This window comes from Bos mutus, chromosome 18 (genome assembly GCF_027580195.1).
Source record: "Bos mutus isolate GX-2022 chromosome 18, NWIPB_WYAK_1.1, whole genome shotgun sequence".
NCBI lineage: Eukaryota > Metazoa > Chordata > Mammalia > Artiodactyla > Bovidae > Bos > Bos mutus.
In genome coordinates this window covers 27731263-27743945 of record NC_091634.1, presented here as the reverse complement: position 1 = coordinate 27743945, position 12683 = coordinate 27731263, and the positions used below count along the sequence as shown (strand labels likewise).

The 12683-nt window shown below is 57.2% G+C and overlaps 1 protein-coding gene across 1 annotated transcript; it reads left to right on the top strand.

Annotated features, from left to right (window-relative positions):
* Positions 1-1829: 1829 nt before the first annotated feature.
* On the top strand, positions 1830-12614 carry PLEKHG4 (pleckstrin homology and RhoGEF domain containing G4). Its single transcript, XM_070388231.1, has 23 exons — positions 1830-1909; positions 2369-2420; positions 3671-4389; positions 4547-4642; positions 4722-4845; positions 4934-5027; positions 5116-5190; positions 5268-5384; positions 5554-5652; positions 5747-5895; positions 6047-6185; positions 6280-6396; positions 7916-8098; positions 8350-8852; positions 8928-9174; positions 9891-9980; positions 10064-10285; positions 10379-10549; positions 10630-10807; positions 11123-11239; positions 11380-11616; positions 11706-11821; positions 11993-12614. The coding sequence occupies exons 3-23, from the start codon at positions 3879-3881 to the stop codon at positions 11996-11998; spliced, it is 3591 nt and encodes a 1196-aa protein (XP_070244332.1). The 5' UTR covers positions 1830-1909; positions 2369-2420; positions 3671-3878; the 3' UTR covers positions 11999-12614.
* The last annotated feature ends 69 nt before the right edge of the window (positions 12615-12683 follow it).

Genomic DNA, 12683 nt, shown 5'->3' with positions numbered 1-12683 from the left:
GTCAGGACCACTGGGAGCTTGTCAAACACAGATTCCTGGGCCTACCCCAAGGTTCTGACTCAGCTTGTCTACGGGAGCCCAGAAATGTGTAATCTGAACCAGCTCTCCAGAAGAAGATGGCCCAGAGACCACATCCTTCAAAAATTACTAGATTAGGAAGGTTCAGAAATGAAATCCACAACTGAGAGTGTAGGAAAGGGGTGCAGAGGGGCTCCTGGGCCTAGAGCTGGGTGACTAAGAATGGGGGGACTTCCAAGAAAACGGTTGGTCAGAGATGAGCAGACTGGGGGTAAGAAAGCCAGGGGAGGCAGGCATCTGGGATGCAGAAGAGCAAATGAGTCATCATCTGACCAGGCAGGATGGTGGGAATGACCTCCAGTGCCTTGAAGGAGGAAGGGTTTTGACCTGGAGGGATGAGCATGAGCATTCCAGGTGTGTGTATGTGTGTATACTCAGTCGTGTCTGATTGTGACCCCATGGACTGTAGCCCGCCAGGCTCCTCTGTCCATAGGATTTCCCAGGCAAGAATACTGGAGTGGGTTGCCATTTCCTCCTCCAGGGGATCTTCCTGACCCAGGGATCAAACCCACATCTCCTGTGTCTCCTGCATTGACAGGCAGATCCTTTACCACTGTGCCACCTGGGCATTCTAGGAACAGGGAGACATATTGCGACAAGACTTGTGATCAGGTGAGTTTTCCAGGCCTATGTAAGAGCTGGACAGGGAGGCTGTGATTATGCCTCTGGATGGCTTTGAATGCCACACTAAGGAGTTTAGAACTTATTTAGGCTAGAGGTGAGAGGTCTGGAAGGTGTAGGGTATTTGTCACCCTTGCTGTCTAGGGCAGTACTGAAGAGGGGAAGGTTTGGGGTGGAATGAGGGCAATGACTGTGGTTCTCTTATCACTAGGCCCACAGAAGCACAGAGCTCCCACTCCATTTTTGATTGGCTCGTATTGGTAAGAAATGTGAAGCTGACTGGCGAAGGGTCAGGGGAGGGAGGCCCATCCCCATATCATGATCTCAGTGGAAAAGGCTGCTGTGAGGACATTTTGCTGCCAGGAGAGCCACAGAACTGGGCCCCATGAGTCACTGCTCAGTCCTGCAAGCTCAGCCCACAGACCCTGCTGTGGTCAGTGGCTCAGGTTGGCTCCAGGCCCAGCCCCCAGTGTTCCCCACTAAGCCCAGTTTGTCCCCATTTCTATTTGTCTCTCTGCCATCCTGGGGCTGTGCATCTTGCCACTCTCTGCCTCTTCTGTGGCCCTCTCCGACTGAGCCTCTGAATCTGCTTCCATTTGTGACTCTGGTTTACATCTGGCTCATAAATGGAGAGTCTCAGGAGGGCAGGGCTGGTGTGACCAGTCTCAGGCACCCCTCAATATTTATTCCAGGCCCTGTGCTAGATACAAGAAATACAGAAGTGGGCAATACATGGTCTCTGTCTTCACAAGGCTTACAATGCCCATTCTGTGCAGAGTGACTAAACCAAGGCCTGGCCCTGCCCCTGAATCTATCCGCCTGTGCCCAGGGGTGCTGCGGTCAGCTATGGCCTGTGGCTTGAGGCCTCTTGTCTTTGGCTCTGGAGGGGTACATGTGCCGGCCAGCAGGTCTAACCAGCTCTTCGGGCTCACAGGGGGCCTGGCTAGGGTGGGGGTGGGCAGACAGTGGGCAGCAGAAGGGGAGGGAGGGAGCTGGAGGCAGTGACTCAGTGGGGCGGCTCTAAAACAGCTGGGGAGGGAGCCAAGGCTGGTCCTGATGCTCGCTGAAGCTAGAGGAGGGTGGGATGAGAGGGCCTGCGGGGGGTTGGGGATGGAGCACGGTAACCCCAAGCCTCCTTACTCGCAGCCACATCCCCTGAAGAAGGAGGCTCCTGGGAGGCTGACTTGGTGCTGATGTGGCAGCTGGAAAGGTGGGGAGGGAGGATTGCTGGTGCTCCTTCTGATGCCCTGATTCTCTCCTCTGGCAGCTTCTTGAAGGAGGTGACTACCCTAGAGCCAGGGAAGCCACTGTACCCACTGCCCTCTCTCTACAAGGAACCCAGGGCCTGAATAAGGTTATGGGGCACAGTGTCTTCTTCTGGCCACATAGCCTACCTTCTTATAATCTTCCCACAAGTTTGGGGGAGTGTCAGTCCAGACCCACATGCCCCCAAAGGGACTTCACACCTCAGAGCCGAACGAATCTCACAGGTCAACTGTCCAAGTGAAGTTCACCAGTTCAGGATCCTCTGACCGAGCATGAAATGAAGGGCAGGGCTCCAACACAGCCCAAGAGCTGGCAGCAAGTGGACCTCTGACATACAGGTCTTTCCTAGTTCTCAGGGGGGAATCCCAGGAGAAAGGAACGACTTTCCTTCTTTCTTTTACAGGTGAGTAAGATGAGGCTCAAGAGGCACTGAGTTGCAGGAGCTCACCTAGCAGGTAAGTGGAAGGGCACACCTGGCCCTCTGCTTTCAGAATCCTGTCCTCAGTTCCAGCCTCTTTGGCTGGATTTTGTGGCAGGGGATGTGGAGCTGGGGAGAGGGTGTATATGACAGAAGTGCCAAGAACGCAAGGGAGTGGAGAGTCCGGGCCTGGTGGATTCTGGCGAATCTGGGTCAGCACCCACTACAGAGATCCCTCCTTTCCTCTAGCCCAGACAGAGGCCCCCACGTCCCATCATGGGATCATACAAGCCGTCTCTCAGTGCCTGGGCCTGAGGACTGGAAAGGAAGATAGGGGCTGCAATGGAAGGGCCCCTCCCTCCATGAAGATACCCCTACTGGCTGCCAGCAGCACCAAGTAGCTAGTCTGGGCTTCCGGAGTCTCTCTTGCTAGGGGTCTCCAGGCTGACAGAGCGCTCCTTGTTTTGCCCAGGGAGGCTGGGGCTGTACTCCCCCCATCCTGAGTGCATTCAAGAGCAGAAGCCTCCCCGCCTCGCTCCGCCAGCCCCCTCCCTCACTCCCAGGCGGACCCCTGGCTCACTCACCCTCGCGCACCTACGCCGCCTTCCCAGCGGGGGAGCGCTTCTGGCGCGCAGAGCAGGCCAGGGGAGTGGGCGCCGTGGGAAGGCCGCTGGTCGTTGCCCCTACCGGCGGGCTGAGAAGCCAAGTCAAAGTCAGCTGGAAGCCCCGGGGGTGAAGCCGAGTCGTCCCGGCCCGCGGAGGGCGAGGGGGCGGCTCGGCAGGGGGCGCTGCGAGAGTCGGCGTCTCGGCGCTCTCCGGCCGGCTGGGGCTCGGGCGGCTGCCGTCGGGCCCGGCGGGGTGGGCGGTGGCTGCGTCCTCCGGCCCCCAGGGGGCGGTGCGGCGCCGCCGGGTTCCCTGCTGCGCCCGTGCCGCCCCCGCGGTCTGGAGGCTGCGCGCAGTAGCAGTCGTCGAGGCAGCGGTGCGGTACGTTCGAGGACTCCGGCTGCCTGGAGTCCTGGGTTTGCGGTTCCCCGTCGGCGCGTCCTGGGGTTGTGAGCCTGACCCGGGGGCGGGCGAGGGAACGGGCGCGCGAGCCCATGGCGAGGCCGAGGTCGGCCGGGCCGCCTTGAGCGCGAGCACGAGGCGGCGCCCCGCCCTCGTCGTGAGCGTTGCACCCGCGCAGGCCGCCCCCCAGCGTGGGGCCCTCCGGGCGAAAGCCCACGGGAGCGTGGCATCGCCGGTCCCGAGCTGGACGGAGAGATCCCAGCCTTTCTCCCTTCTCCTCAGGCCTCAACTGCGACAGCCGCTGTGCTCCCGGTGCCGGGCACCAAGACTGGTGCCTCCTACGGCCTAGTGCCTTCTGCCTGCCTCACCCGCCGAGCTCTACCCGGCCATCTTCAACGTCTTTCCTGGATGAGCTGAGGTCTTAGTTCACACCGAGGGCTTAGCTCCTCTCCCTTTTGCTTGGAGCAGGCCCACGCTTAAGGAAGGGGTGATGGAAGGGCCCCTGGAGGATGGGGATGAGTCTCCAGAGTCCCAGGGCCATGCCACCGACTGGAGATTTGCTGTGTGCAGTTTCAGAGATGCCTGGGATGAGGGGGAACCTGCTCCCCAGATGCAGGCTAAGAACCCCCATCCTCCAAGCCCACCAGCAGGGGCAGCCCAGGGGGAGGAGCTCCAGGGCAGCCCTCTGCCTGGTGAACTTCAGTCACCCACAGGACAGATGGTTGCAGATGAGTCGGGGCATGGCCAGAAGGGCACATTAAGAGGATCTTCTGTCCACATGAAGGAACCAGCCTCCTCTGGAGTGAAGATCCTCCTAAGTCCAATGTCTTCCCACCTTAGTCTGGCACAGGGTGAGAATGACAGCCAAGGAGGAGACTTGGCAGGGGACTCAGTTTCAGGCAGGGTCATGCCAGTCCGCTTGGACCCTGAAGTGTTGGACAGTGACCCTGTGAACCATGGAGGTCTTTTATCTGAGACATCGTCAGAGCTACTGGAGGCAGGTAACGAAGGCTGGGCCAGGGAAGTCTTGGGAGGGAAGAAGGGAGGGTACCTGAAGGTGGGGAGGCTTCTGATCCTACTCAGGCTAAAGCCCAGGTGCAAATAGGGGGTCTCTGGGTAGATTGCCCAGTGTAGACCCAAGCGGTTTTCCTCGCCAAGACTCCCACAGATCCAGACTCTTGAAGTCCACTGACTACCTCCTGGCCCAAGACATTGCCTGGGAGCTACTTGCCAGTGGCATGGCTGCCCTGCCAGGTAGCTAGCTGGGAGACACTAAAGGCGGTACAGGTGGGGTGGGTTGATTGAGCAGATGTTCACTGCCTTTTCCCCACAGGGACTCGAGATGTAGAAGGCCGGGCAGTGCTGCTTCTGTGTGCCCATAACTCAGCTTGGAATCACCCCAAGTGCAACAGCCATGAGCTCGTCCGCCTCCTGCTCTACTTGCAAAGCATCCCCAGGTTGGGGGAGGAGGTTGGGGGACAGAACCTGAGCCAGGAGATGGTAGGGTTGGGGAAATAGATACTCAACAAAAGCCTGCTCCTTTAGGCCCAAAGTACAGACCTTGGGACTGACCGTGCTAGTGGACGCCCGGATTTGTTCCCCAAGCTCTTCCATATTCTGGGGGCTCAGCCAACTGCAAGTGAGTACAGGATTGTAGCTCCCTTCTTCCCCCTAGCCATTCCTTTCGTGTAGGGTCGGGATCAGGCCTGAGCTCAGATTCTTTGCAGGAAGCAGTCCCAGGATCAGTGCACCGTGTGCTGCTGGTCGGAAAGCTGCCGGAGGAAGTGCCTGCAGGGCTTCAGGTACTGAGCCATTTTGGTCAGGGTGGAGATGGGGTGAGTCCCCACCAGGCCCGAGTCCACTACACCTTTTTCTGCAGGTAGAGCATCTATCCTCTCACCAAAGCCTGCTGACCCACATCTCCACCTCAGAGTTGCTCACTTCACTAGGAGGAGGCCTGCCTTACTGTCACCAAGCTTGGCTGGACTTCCGGATGGTCAGTACACTGGGTGGGGCATTGGGTGGATGGGCAAGCAATATGGTTAGCAGAGGAGCTCCCCCTGGGCTGGCTTGGGCAGTGCATAGCTGGCTGCAGTGGCCTAGGATCCAAGATGCCTGGGACCAGCCCTGTGCTCTGTGCTGGTCATGCCTGCCTCTGTTCACAGCGTCTGGAAGCCCTCCTGCAGAGCTGCCAGGTGGTTTGTGCCCTGCTTCAGGGAGCCATTGAGAGCATGAAGGCTGTGCCTCAGCCTGTGGAGTCTGGGGTGAGTGTCCCCTCTTGACACCTCCCCAAATTCTCCCTATCTTTCTTCCCCTTCTCCCACATGCGCCTCTACTACCCGTTTCTCTTAATCATAGGAAGTCGGTCGACTGCTGCAGCAGGCACGGGTCCTGATGGAGCATGTGCTAGACTCTCCACGGTTGGCATGGCTACAATGCCAGGGAGCCTTGGAGCTGACGTGGCTAAAGCAAGAGGTCCCAGAGGTGACCCTGAGCCCAGACTACAGGTAGGTACAAGCCCAGGTCTTGCCCCAGCCCATTATATCTCATGCCAAGGACTCAGTGTCTGGCCCAGACCAGCCAGGATTATGGTCCCAGGACAGGGTCAAGTGGAGCTAGGCACCTGGAAGGGGCACTAAGACATGTACCATGCACCAGGTCAGCAGTGGACGAGGTTGAGGAGCTGTATGGCCGCGTGGATGGATTGTTGCACCAACTGACACTGCAGGGTAACCGCCGAATACAAGCACTGGAGTTGGTCCAGATGCTGGAGGCCCAGGAGGGCGAGCTGCACCAGGTGGGAGCTATCCGCCCTGGTGGGCCCCACCTCTAATCTTAAGCATCACCCCCACCCCATAGCAACTCTCCTTTCCTTGTTTGTACTCCTCCAGATGGAAGTGTGGCTTCAGCAGGTGGGCTGGCCAGCACTTGAGGAGCCCAGGGAGCCTTCACTGGACGTTCTGCTTCAGGCCCAAGGCCCTTTTCGGGAGCTGGACCAGATTGCTCAGGTGAGTTTGGTTACTTGTTCCTCGTGTAGGTATTGGAGCACTTTGCCAGAAACTTGGAATGCAAAGTGGGTAAAAGTAAATCTAGTCTTTATTCTCTTGGAAATTACAGTGAAGCGGAGGAGATCAGTTGTAACCAAAGATTGAAAGTCATGTGTATGTTCTTTTTTGGAGAAGGGAATGGCAACCCACTCCAGTATTCTTGCCTGGAGAATCCCATGGACAGGGGAGCCTGGCAAACTACCATCCATGAGGTTGCAAAGAGTTGGACATGACTGTGCGACTGAGCACATTTGTTCTTTGTGTGCAAAAGTTCTAGAGACAAGCAATACAGGTATTTCTATCTGAGTGTATGATAAAGTCCTGAACGAGGAGGGGTATTGGGCAAACTCTCTTGAGATAGTGACTTTGATCTGAGATCTGAAGGATAGGTTGACGTTAACCAGGCAGAAAAGGGTTAGAGAAAAGACATGTTTCAGACTGAGGAAGCAAAAAGCATGTACAAAGGTCCTGTGATAGGAGGGAGCGTGGCTTGCCTGAGGAACCATCAGAAAGTCAGCGAGGATGAAATACAGTGCAGAAGAGGGAGGGAGAGTAGGGTGAGATGAGGTAAAATGAGGCTGAAAGAATGGCCAGTGGCTGGGAACTGGTCCTGTAACGGAGTACAATTTAAGCAGGAAGATCGTACAATCAGATCTGTATTCTAGAAAGATTACCATAGTTCCTGGGTAGACAGTGATTTGGTGGATGGACATGCAGAGTCCATTGAAGAGGCACTTGTAGTGGTCCAGGTGGGAATGATGCTTACTCTGGCCAGGATGGTGGCAGAGGAGATAACATTTGAGAAGTTGATGGGATTCAGTGGTGAATACATGTGAAGCTGTGAGAAGGAGAAGTGTTTACAAAGGTGAATAGGTACTGTTTCCTGAGAGACAGACCTTCTGGGGGAAAGGGCATTCATCTGTCCAGCCTTGGATGTACTTTGGAAATGACCATGAGGGAAGGAGAGGGAGCACTGAGTGTAGAGGCTTATTTGGTGGTTGTAGGTGTATGGGTGATATTTGAAGTGTATGTGCACATGATTGCCTGAGAGAGAGTGGGCCGTCTTCAGGAACACCAAGGTTTAACAACTGAGCTAAGGGATGGGGGATCAGGAGGGGGGAAGCACTAGAGAAAGCCAAGGAGAATCAGGGAGTGGGGAGAGGTCAGGGGAGCTAGAGGAGAGAGGTTTGGTACTACTGAATGGTAAGAGTCAGAGGAAGCCTGAGAAGTGCTGGGGATGGGGAGTGAAGTGGGGTTGCAGAAGGCCAACATAGTTAACAAGTAATGATGAAAATAATGGTTTCTCCGGGGAGTTTCGCTGTGGAGAGGAGAACAGAGAGAGGGGGTTGGGGGAGGGGTTGCGGAGGTCTGGTCTTCACAGAAGTGACTTGATGATGCCTGCAGACATCCATGGAAAAGACCTGGGCTCAGCAACTGCAATGCCAGGCCTAGGCTTGCTGATTCCAGGCTCTGTCTCTAGGAACAGGTCAGGCGAGGGGAGAAATGTCTGCAGCCACTGGTTGGCTGTGATGCGGCCGAACTGGGCCCCTTTGGGGCCCGCTTTCTGACCCTGCAAACCCAGCTGGCCGACTTCTCTAGGGCTTTGGCCCAGCGGCGGCAGCGACTGGCAGATGCTGAGAGACTCTTGCAGTTCTTCAAGCAGGTGCGTGAGGGGTCCTGTCCCTGGTTCCAGGTGGTCAGAGAAGTCAGAGGGGTGGCTGCTTAGTGCTACGGCAGCCTGAGCTTTGAAGGATATTGTGCCTGTTTTCTCTCCCTGTTTTCAGTCCGATGCCCAAATCTACTGGGGATGTAGCCTGGGGCCACCGTTCTGTGGGGATGGGGGGAGATAGAGGAGAAGGCTCAGCAGTCTTGGGGAGATCCTTCCTCAGTGCCCATCTGGCCTTGGTGTTGCAGGCCTTGACCTGGGCCGAGGAGGGGCGGCAAGTGTTGGCAGAGCTGGAACAGGAGCACCCAGGGGTTGTGCTGCAGCGGCTGCAGCTGCATTGGACCAAGTACCCGGACTTGCCTCCTGCCCACTTCCGAAAGATGTGGGCTTTAGCCACAGGGCTGGGATCTGAGGCCATTCGCCATGAGTGCCGCGGGGCCTGGGCGCAGTGCCAGGACACCTGGCTGGCCCTGGATCAGAAGTTAGAAGCTGCTCTGAAGTCACCCCCAACGGGTAGCACAGCTAGCCTGTGTGTCAGCCGGGTCCCAGCGGTACCTGCTGTCCCTCCCCTGAGGAAAGCCTATAGCCTTGATCGGAATCTGGGATTGAGTCTTAGAGAACCTGCCCACCAGTGCCACCATGAGGCCATTGTACCTGCCTGCCACAGACCAGAGGCTGGAGGTGGTGCCCAGTCAGGGTCATGCCCCACCGTGCCTCCTCCAGGGAGCTGTGACCCCAGGAGCCCCAACAGGTACAGAGAGTGGGCAGGGCAGGGAGGGCGGTGGCAGGGCGGATGTCTCAGGTCCTGACTCCACCTCCCTGGTAGACTTCAGCTGGTGCTGGCGGAGATGGTGGCTACGGAGCGGGAGTATGTCCGTGCCCTGGACTACACCATGGAGAACTACTTCCCTGAGCTGGATCGCCCTGATGTGCCCCAGGGCCTCCGTGGCCAGCGTGCCCAACTCTTTGGCAACCTGGAGAAGCTGTGGGACTTCCACCGCCATTTTTTCTTGCGTGAGCTGGAGGCCTGTACCCAGCACCCGCCCCGGGTGGCCTATGCCTTCCTGCGCCATGTAAGCCCCACAGGCCACGCGGCCCCTGGCTGATCCTGCAACACTCAACAGCGAGCTACTGGGTCTGGCCTTGGTGTCAGGTCCTGTGATGGGTACAGCTATGAGCAGGACCAACTGGCCCCTGTTCTCCAGGGTGCTTTTAGTTTAGCAGAGGAGATGTGAGTGTGAAATAGATAATTCCAGATTATAATTGGGATTAGAAAAAAATCCAGATAGGTGATAGTGAGTTAGCAGTGAGGCAGGGGTACCCCCTTTAGAGAGAACAGTTAGAGGCATCTTAAGAGAAGCTGATGTTTGAGCTAAGGCCAGAGGGAGGGACTGTAGTCAGAGCATTCCATTCAGAGGAAAGATCAAGTACAACGTGCTGGGCAGGAAAGTGGCCCAGTGGTTGAGAAGGAAACGGGTCAGTGTAGCTTAGTGTTGTGAGCAGGGGAAGGGTCGTCTGAGGTGAGATGAGACCAGAGCAGAGCTCTTGGGGCTGTGGGAGTGGCAGGGCTGTGTGCAGGACTTCCTCCCCAGAGCCCTGTAGGCAAGCCCCTCCCTGCACAGCGCCTGTTCCTGCCAGATCACCCGTCACTCCAAGCAGGGCAGGTAGGATCTGTCGGTGGGAGGCTTCCTGGGAACACGTTGGCCATTTGGGCCTCCCGAGCTGAGAGTGGTCTGACCCCCTTGGATGCTGGCCCATTGGCACCTGGTCAAGCTGTGTATCTTTGCAGAGGGTGCAGTTTGGGATGTACGCACTCTACAGCAAGAATAAACCGCGCTCCGATGCCCTGATGACCAGCTATGGTCACGTCTTCTTCAGGGTGGGTGAGCCTGAGATTGTAGTGGGAGGAGGGATGGAGCAAACAACGGGAAGCTCCCTGACGGTGTCTGATGCACCTGGCAGGACAAGCAGCAGGCACTGGGGGACCACTTGGACTTGGCCTCCTACCTGCTGAAGCCCATCCAGCGCATGAGCAAGTATGCGCTGCTGCTGCAGGAGCTGGCACGGGCCTGCGGGGGACCCGCACAGGAGCTGAGTGCCCTGCGGGCTGCCCAGAGCCTCGTGCACTTCCAGCTGCGACACGGCAATGACTTGCTAGCCATGGATGCCATCCAGGGCTGTGACGTGAGTCTTGGCAGGCCATGGTGGCCAGGGGGCAGTGGGTGTGAAGGGAGGGGGCAGAAGAGGCCAGGCACCCACCAGGCCCCCACTTGGCAGGTCAACCTCAAGGAACAGGGCCAGTTGGTCCGGCAGGATGAGTTCACAGTCCGCTGTGGGCGCCACAAATCCCTGCGTCGCATTTTCCTCTTTGAGGAGCTGTTGCTCTTCAGCAAGCCTCGCCGAGGACCCACAGGCATTGACATGTTTACCTACAAGCGCTCCTTCAAGGTAGGCCCAACCCAGCCCCTCCCCGTACCTCCAGCGCCCCTACCCTACAGCCTCACTGAGCTCCTCTCCTGGCCACACAGATGGCAGACCTTGGCCTCACTGAGTGCTGTGGGGACAACAACTTGCGCTTTGAGATCTGGTTTCGCCGTCGCAAGGCTAGGGACACCTTTGTGCTACAAGCTGCCAGCTTGGCCACCAAGCAGGCCTGGACAGCTGACATCTCCCGCCTGCTCTGGAGGCAGGCCGTCCACAACAAGGGTGGGTGTCTGCCCCATTTCATCCCACGATCCCCTCCTTGGAGAGCTTACATTGTCCCAGAGGGGTCTCAGCGAGGGCCTCAGGAACTGGAAATACTGGGGAGGGTGGAAAAGGTCCAGCAGCAACAGCCAGCACAGGAGAAAGAACTCAAGTCAGGCAGTCCTGATGTCACCATCTCAGGCTGAGGACATGTAAACCTCTGAGTGTTTGGTGCCCAGGACAGTCCCCAGGCTATAGGTGTCCAGGAGAGACTTGTATGAGGAGGAGGAGTGATAAAGGGCCCGGCTGATGTCCAGACACCCACTTTCCACCCAGAGGTGCGCATGGCTGAGATGGTGTCTATGGGTGTGGGGAACAAGGCCTTCCGGGACATTGCACCCAGCGAAGAAGCTATCAACGACCGCACCGTCAACTATATCCTGAAGTGCCAAGGTAGCAGACAGGCTGCGGGGGTGGGGTGGGGAGAGCTGCTCAGGGAGCAGTGTGGGCCTCTGGCAGCCCTAGCCTGCACTCCCCTCAGGACCTCGGCCCAGCTGGGCTCTGGCCTGACCCAACCGGACTCTCTCATGCAGCAGTTCGCTCTCGGGCCTCCATTGCTGTGGCTCCTCTTGACTCTGACAGCCCCTACCTGGGGGCCTCAGGCACCCTTCCTGGAGATCCTGCCTCTTGCTCCGTACTGGGGTCCCTCAACCTGCATCTGCACAGAGACCCAGCTCTTCTGGGGTTCCGCTGGCCCCTGTATTCCACCAGTTTCCCAGAGGAAGCAGCACTGGAGACTGATGCCGAACTGGGCAGCCAGCCATCTTTGAGTAGGTTTCTGGGCTTTCCCAGAGGCAGGAGGGCATGGCTTGGGATCTGGGCCTCCCCTTCTGACAGCTCACCTGGACTCTATTCCCAGCTCCTGAGGACTCAGAGGTTTCCTCCCAATGCCCATCAGCCAGTGGCTCCAGTGGCTCAGACAGCAGCTGTGTGTCAGGGCAGATCCTGGGCAAGGGCCTGGAGGACTTGTCCTACGTGAGTGTCATTTTGCCTCGTACCTACCAGCGCTTTCTCAGCTCTACCTGGGCCTATGGTACCCTTGTCTTTAGGTGGAAATGAGGGTGGTGGGACAGAGCCATTCCTTAGAGACCCCACCTGGATCCTGAGCCAGGGAAATATATGTTCATACTTGGCTTTGTACCACAGGTCTGAGCCTGGGCTTGAAGGTGGGCAGTGGATCCAGGAGTCTTTAGATCCAAGGAGCATCATCTCCCTGGAGATCTGCTATGACCAGGCCATGGGCAGCACTTGGGTCACCTCCAGCCCATATGCACAGTGCTGTCAACCACCCATTCTGATGTCTGTGTTCATTGGACAGATCGGCAGTGACCTCTCCAGGGGATTCTGGCAGCAGAGCCTAAATAAGCACCCTCATTTTGGGTTCCTGGCCCATGGCCCCTTCGGTCCCCATCTTCTTCTCCCACCCAGAGCAGAAGGTGGATGTTTCTATGCTGTAGGCTAGTGGGATGTTGAGTGGCTCTGGTAGTGACTAAGCTGCCCCACCCTTCAGGAGGAACAGAGGTGGGTTCCTCGCCACTGCTTCCCAACTCCAGGTCTCAAAGCCAGGCTCATCCCTACTGGACTCTTCCTCTTGCCTGCCCTAGCTCCCCAGTCCAGTTTGGTTACATGGACTCAGAGGTTTTTGAATAGCTTTCAGTTAGAGTTGTATAAGATCATTTCACTGGTTGTAAGGTCTTTGGTTCTCAGAGATGGAGTCCAGACCCTTGACTTGTGATTTATCCTTTATTTGTTTATAATAAAAAATAAACTGATAATGCACCCTTCGGTGGAGACATCCCTGGTTAAAATGCATCTTGGCAATGGGATGGGTGGGATG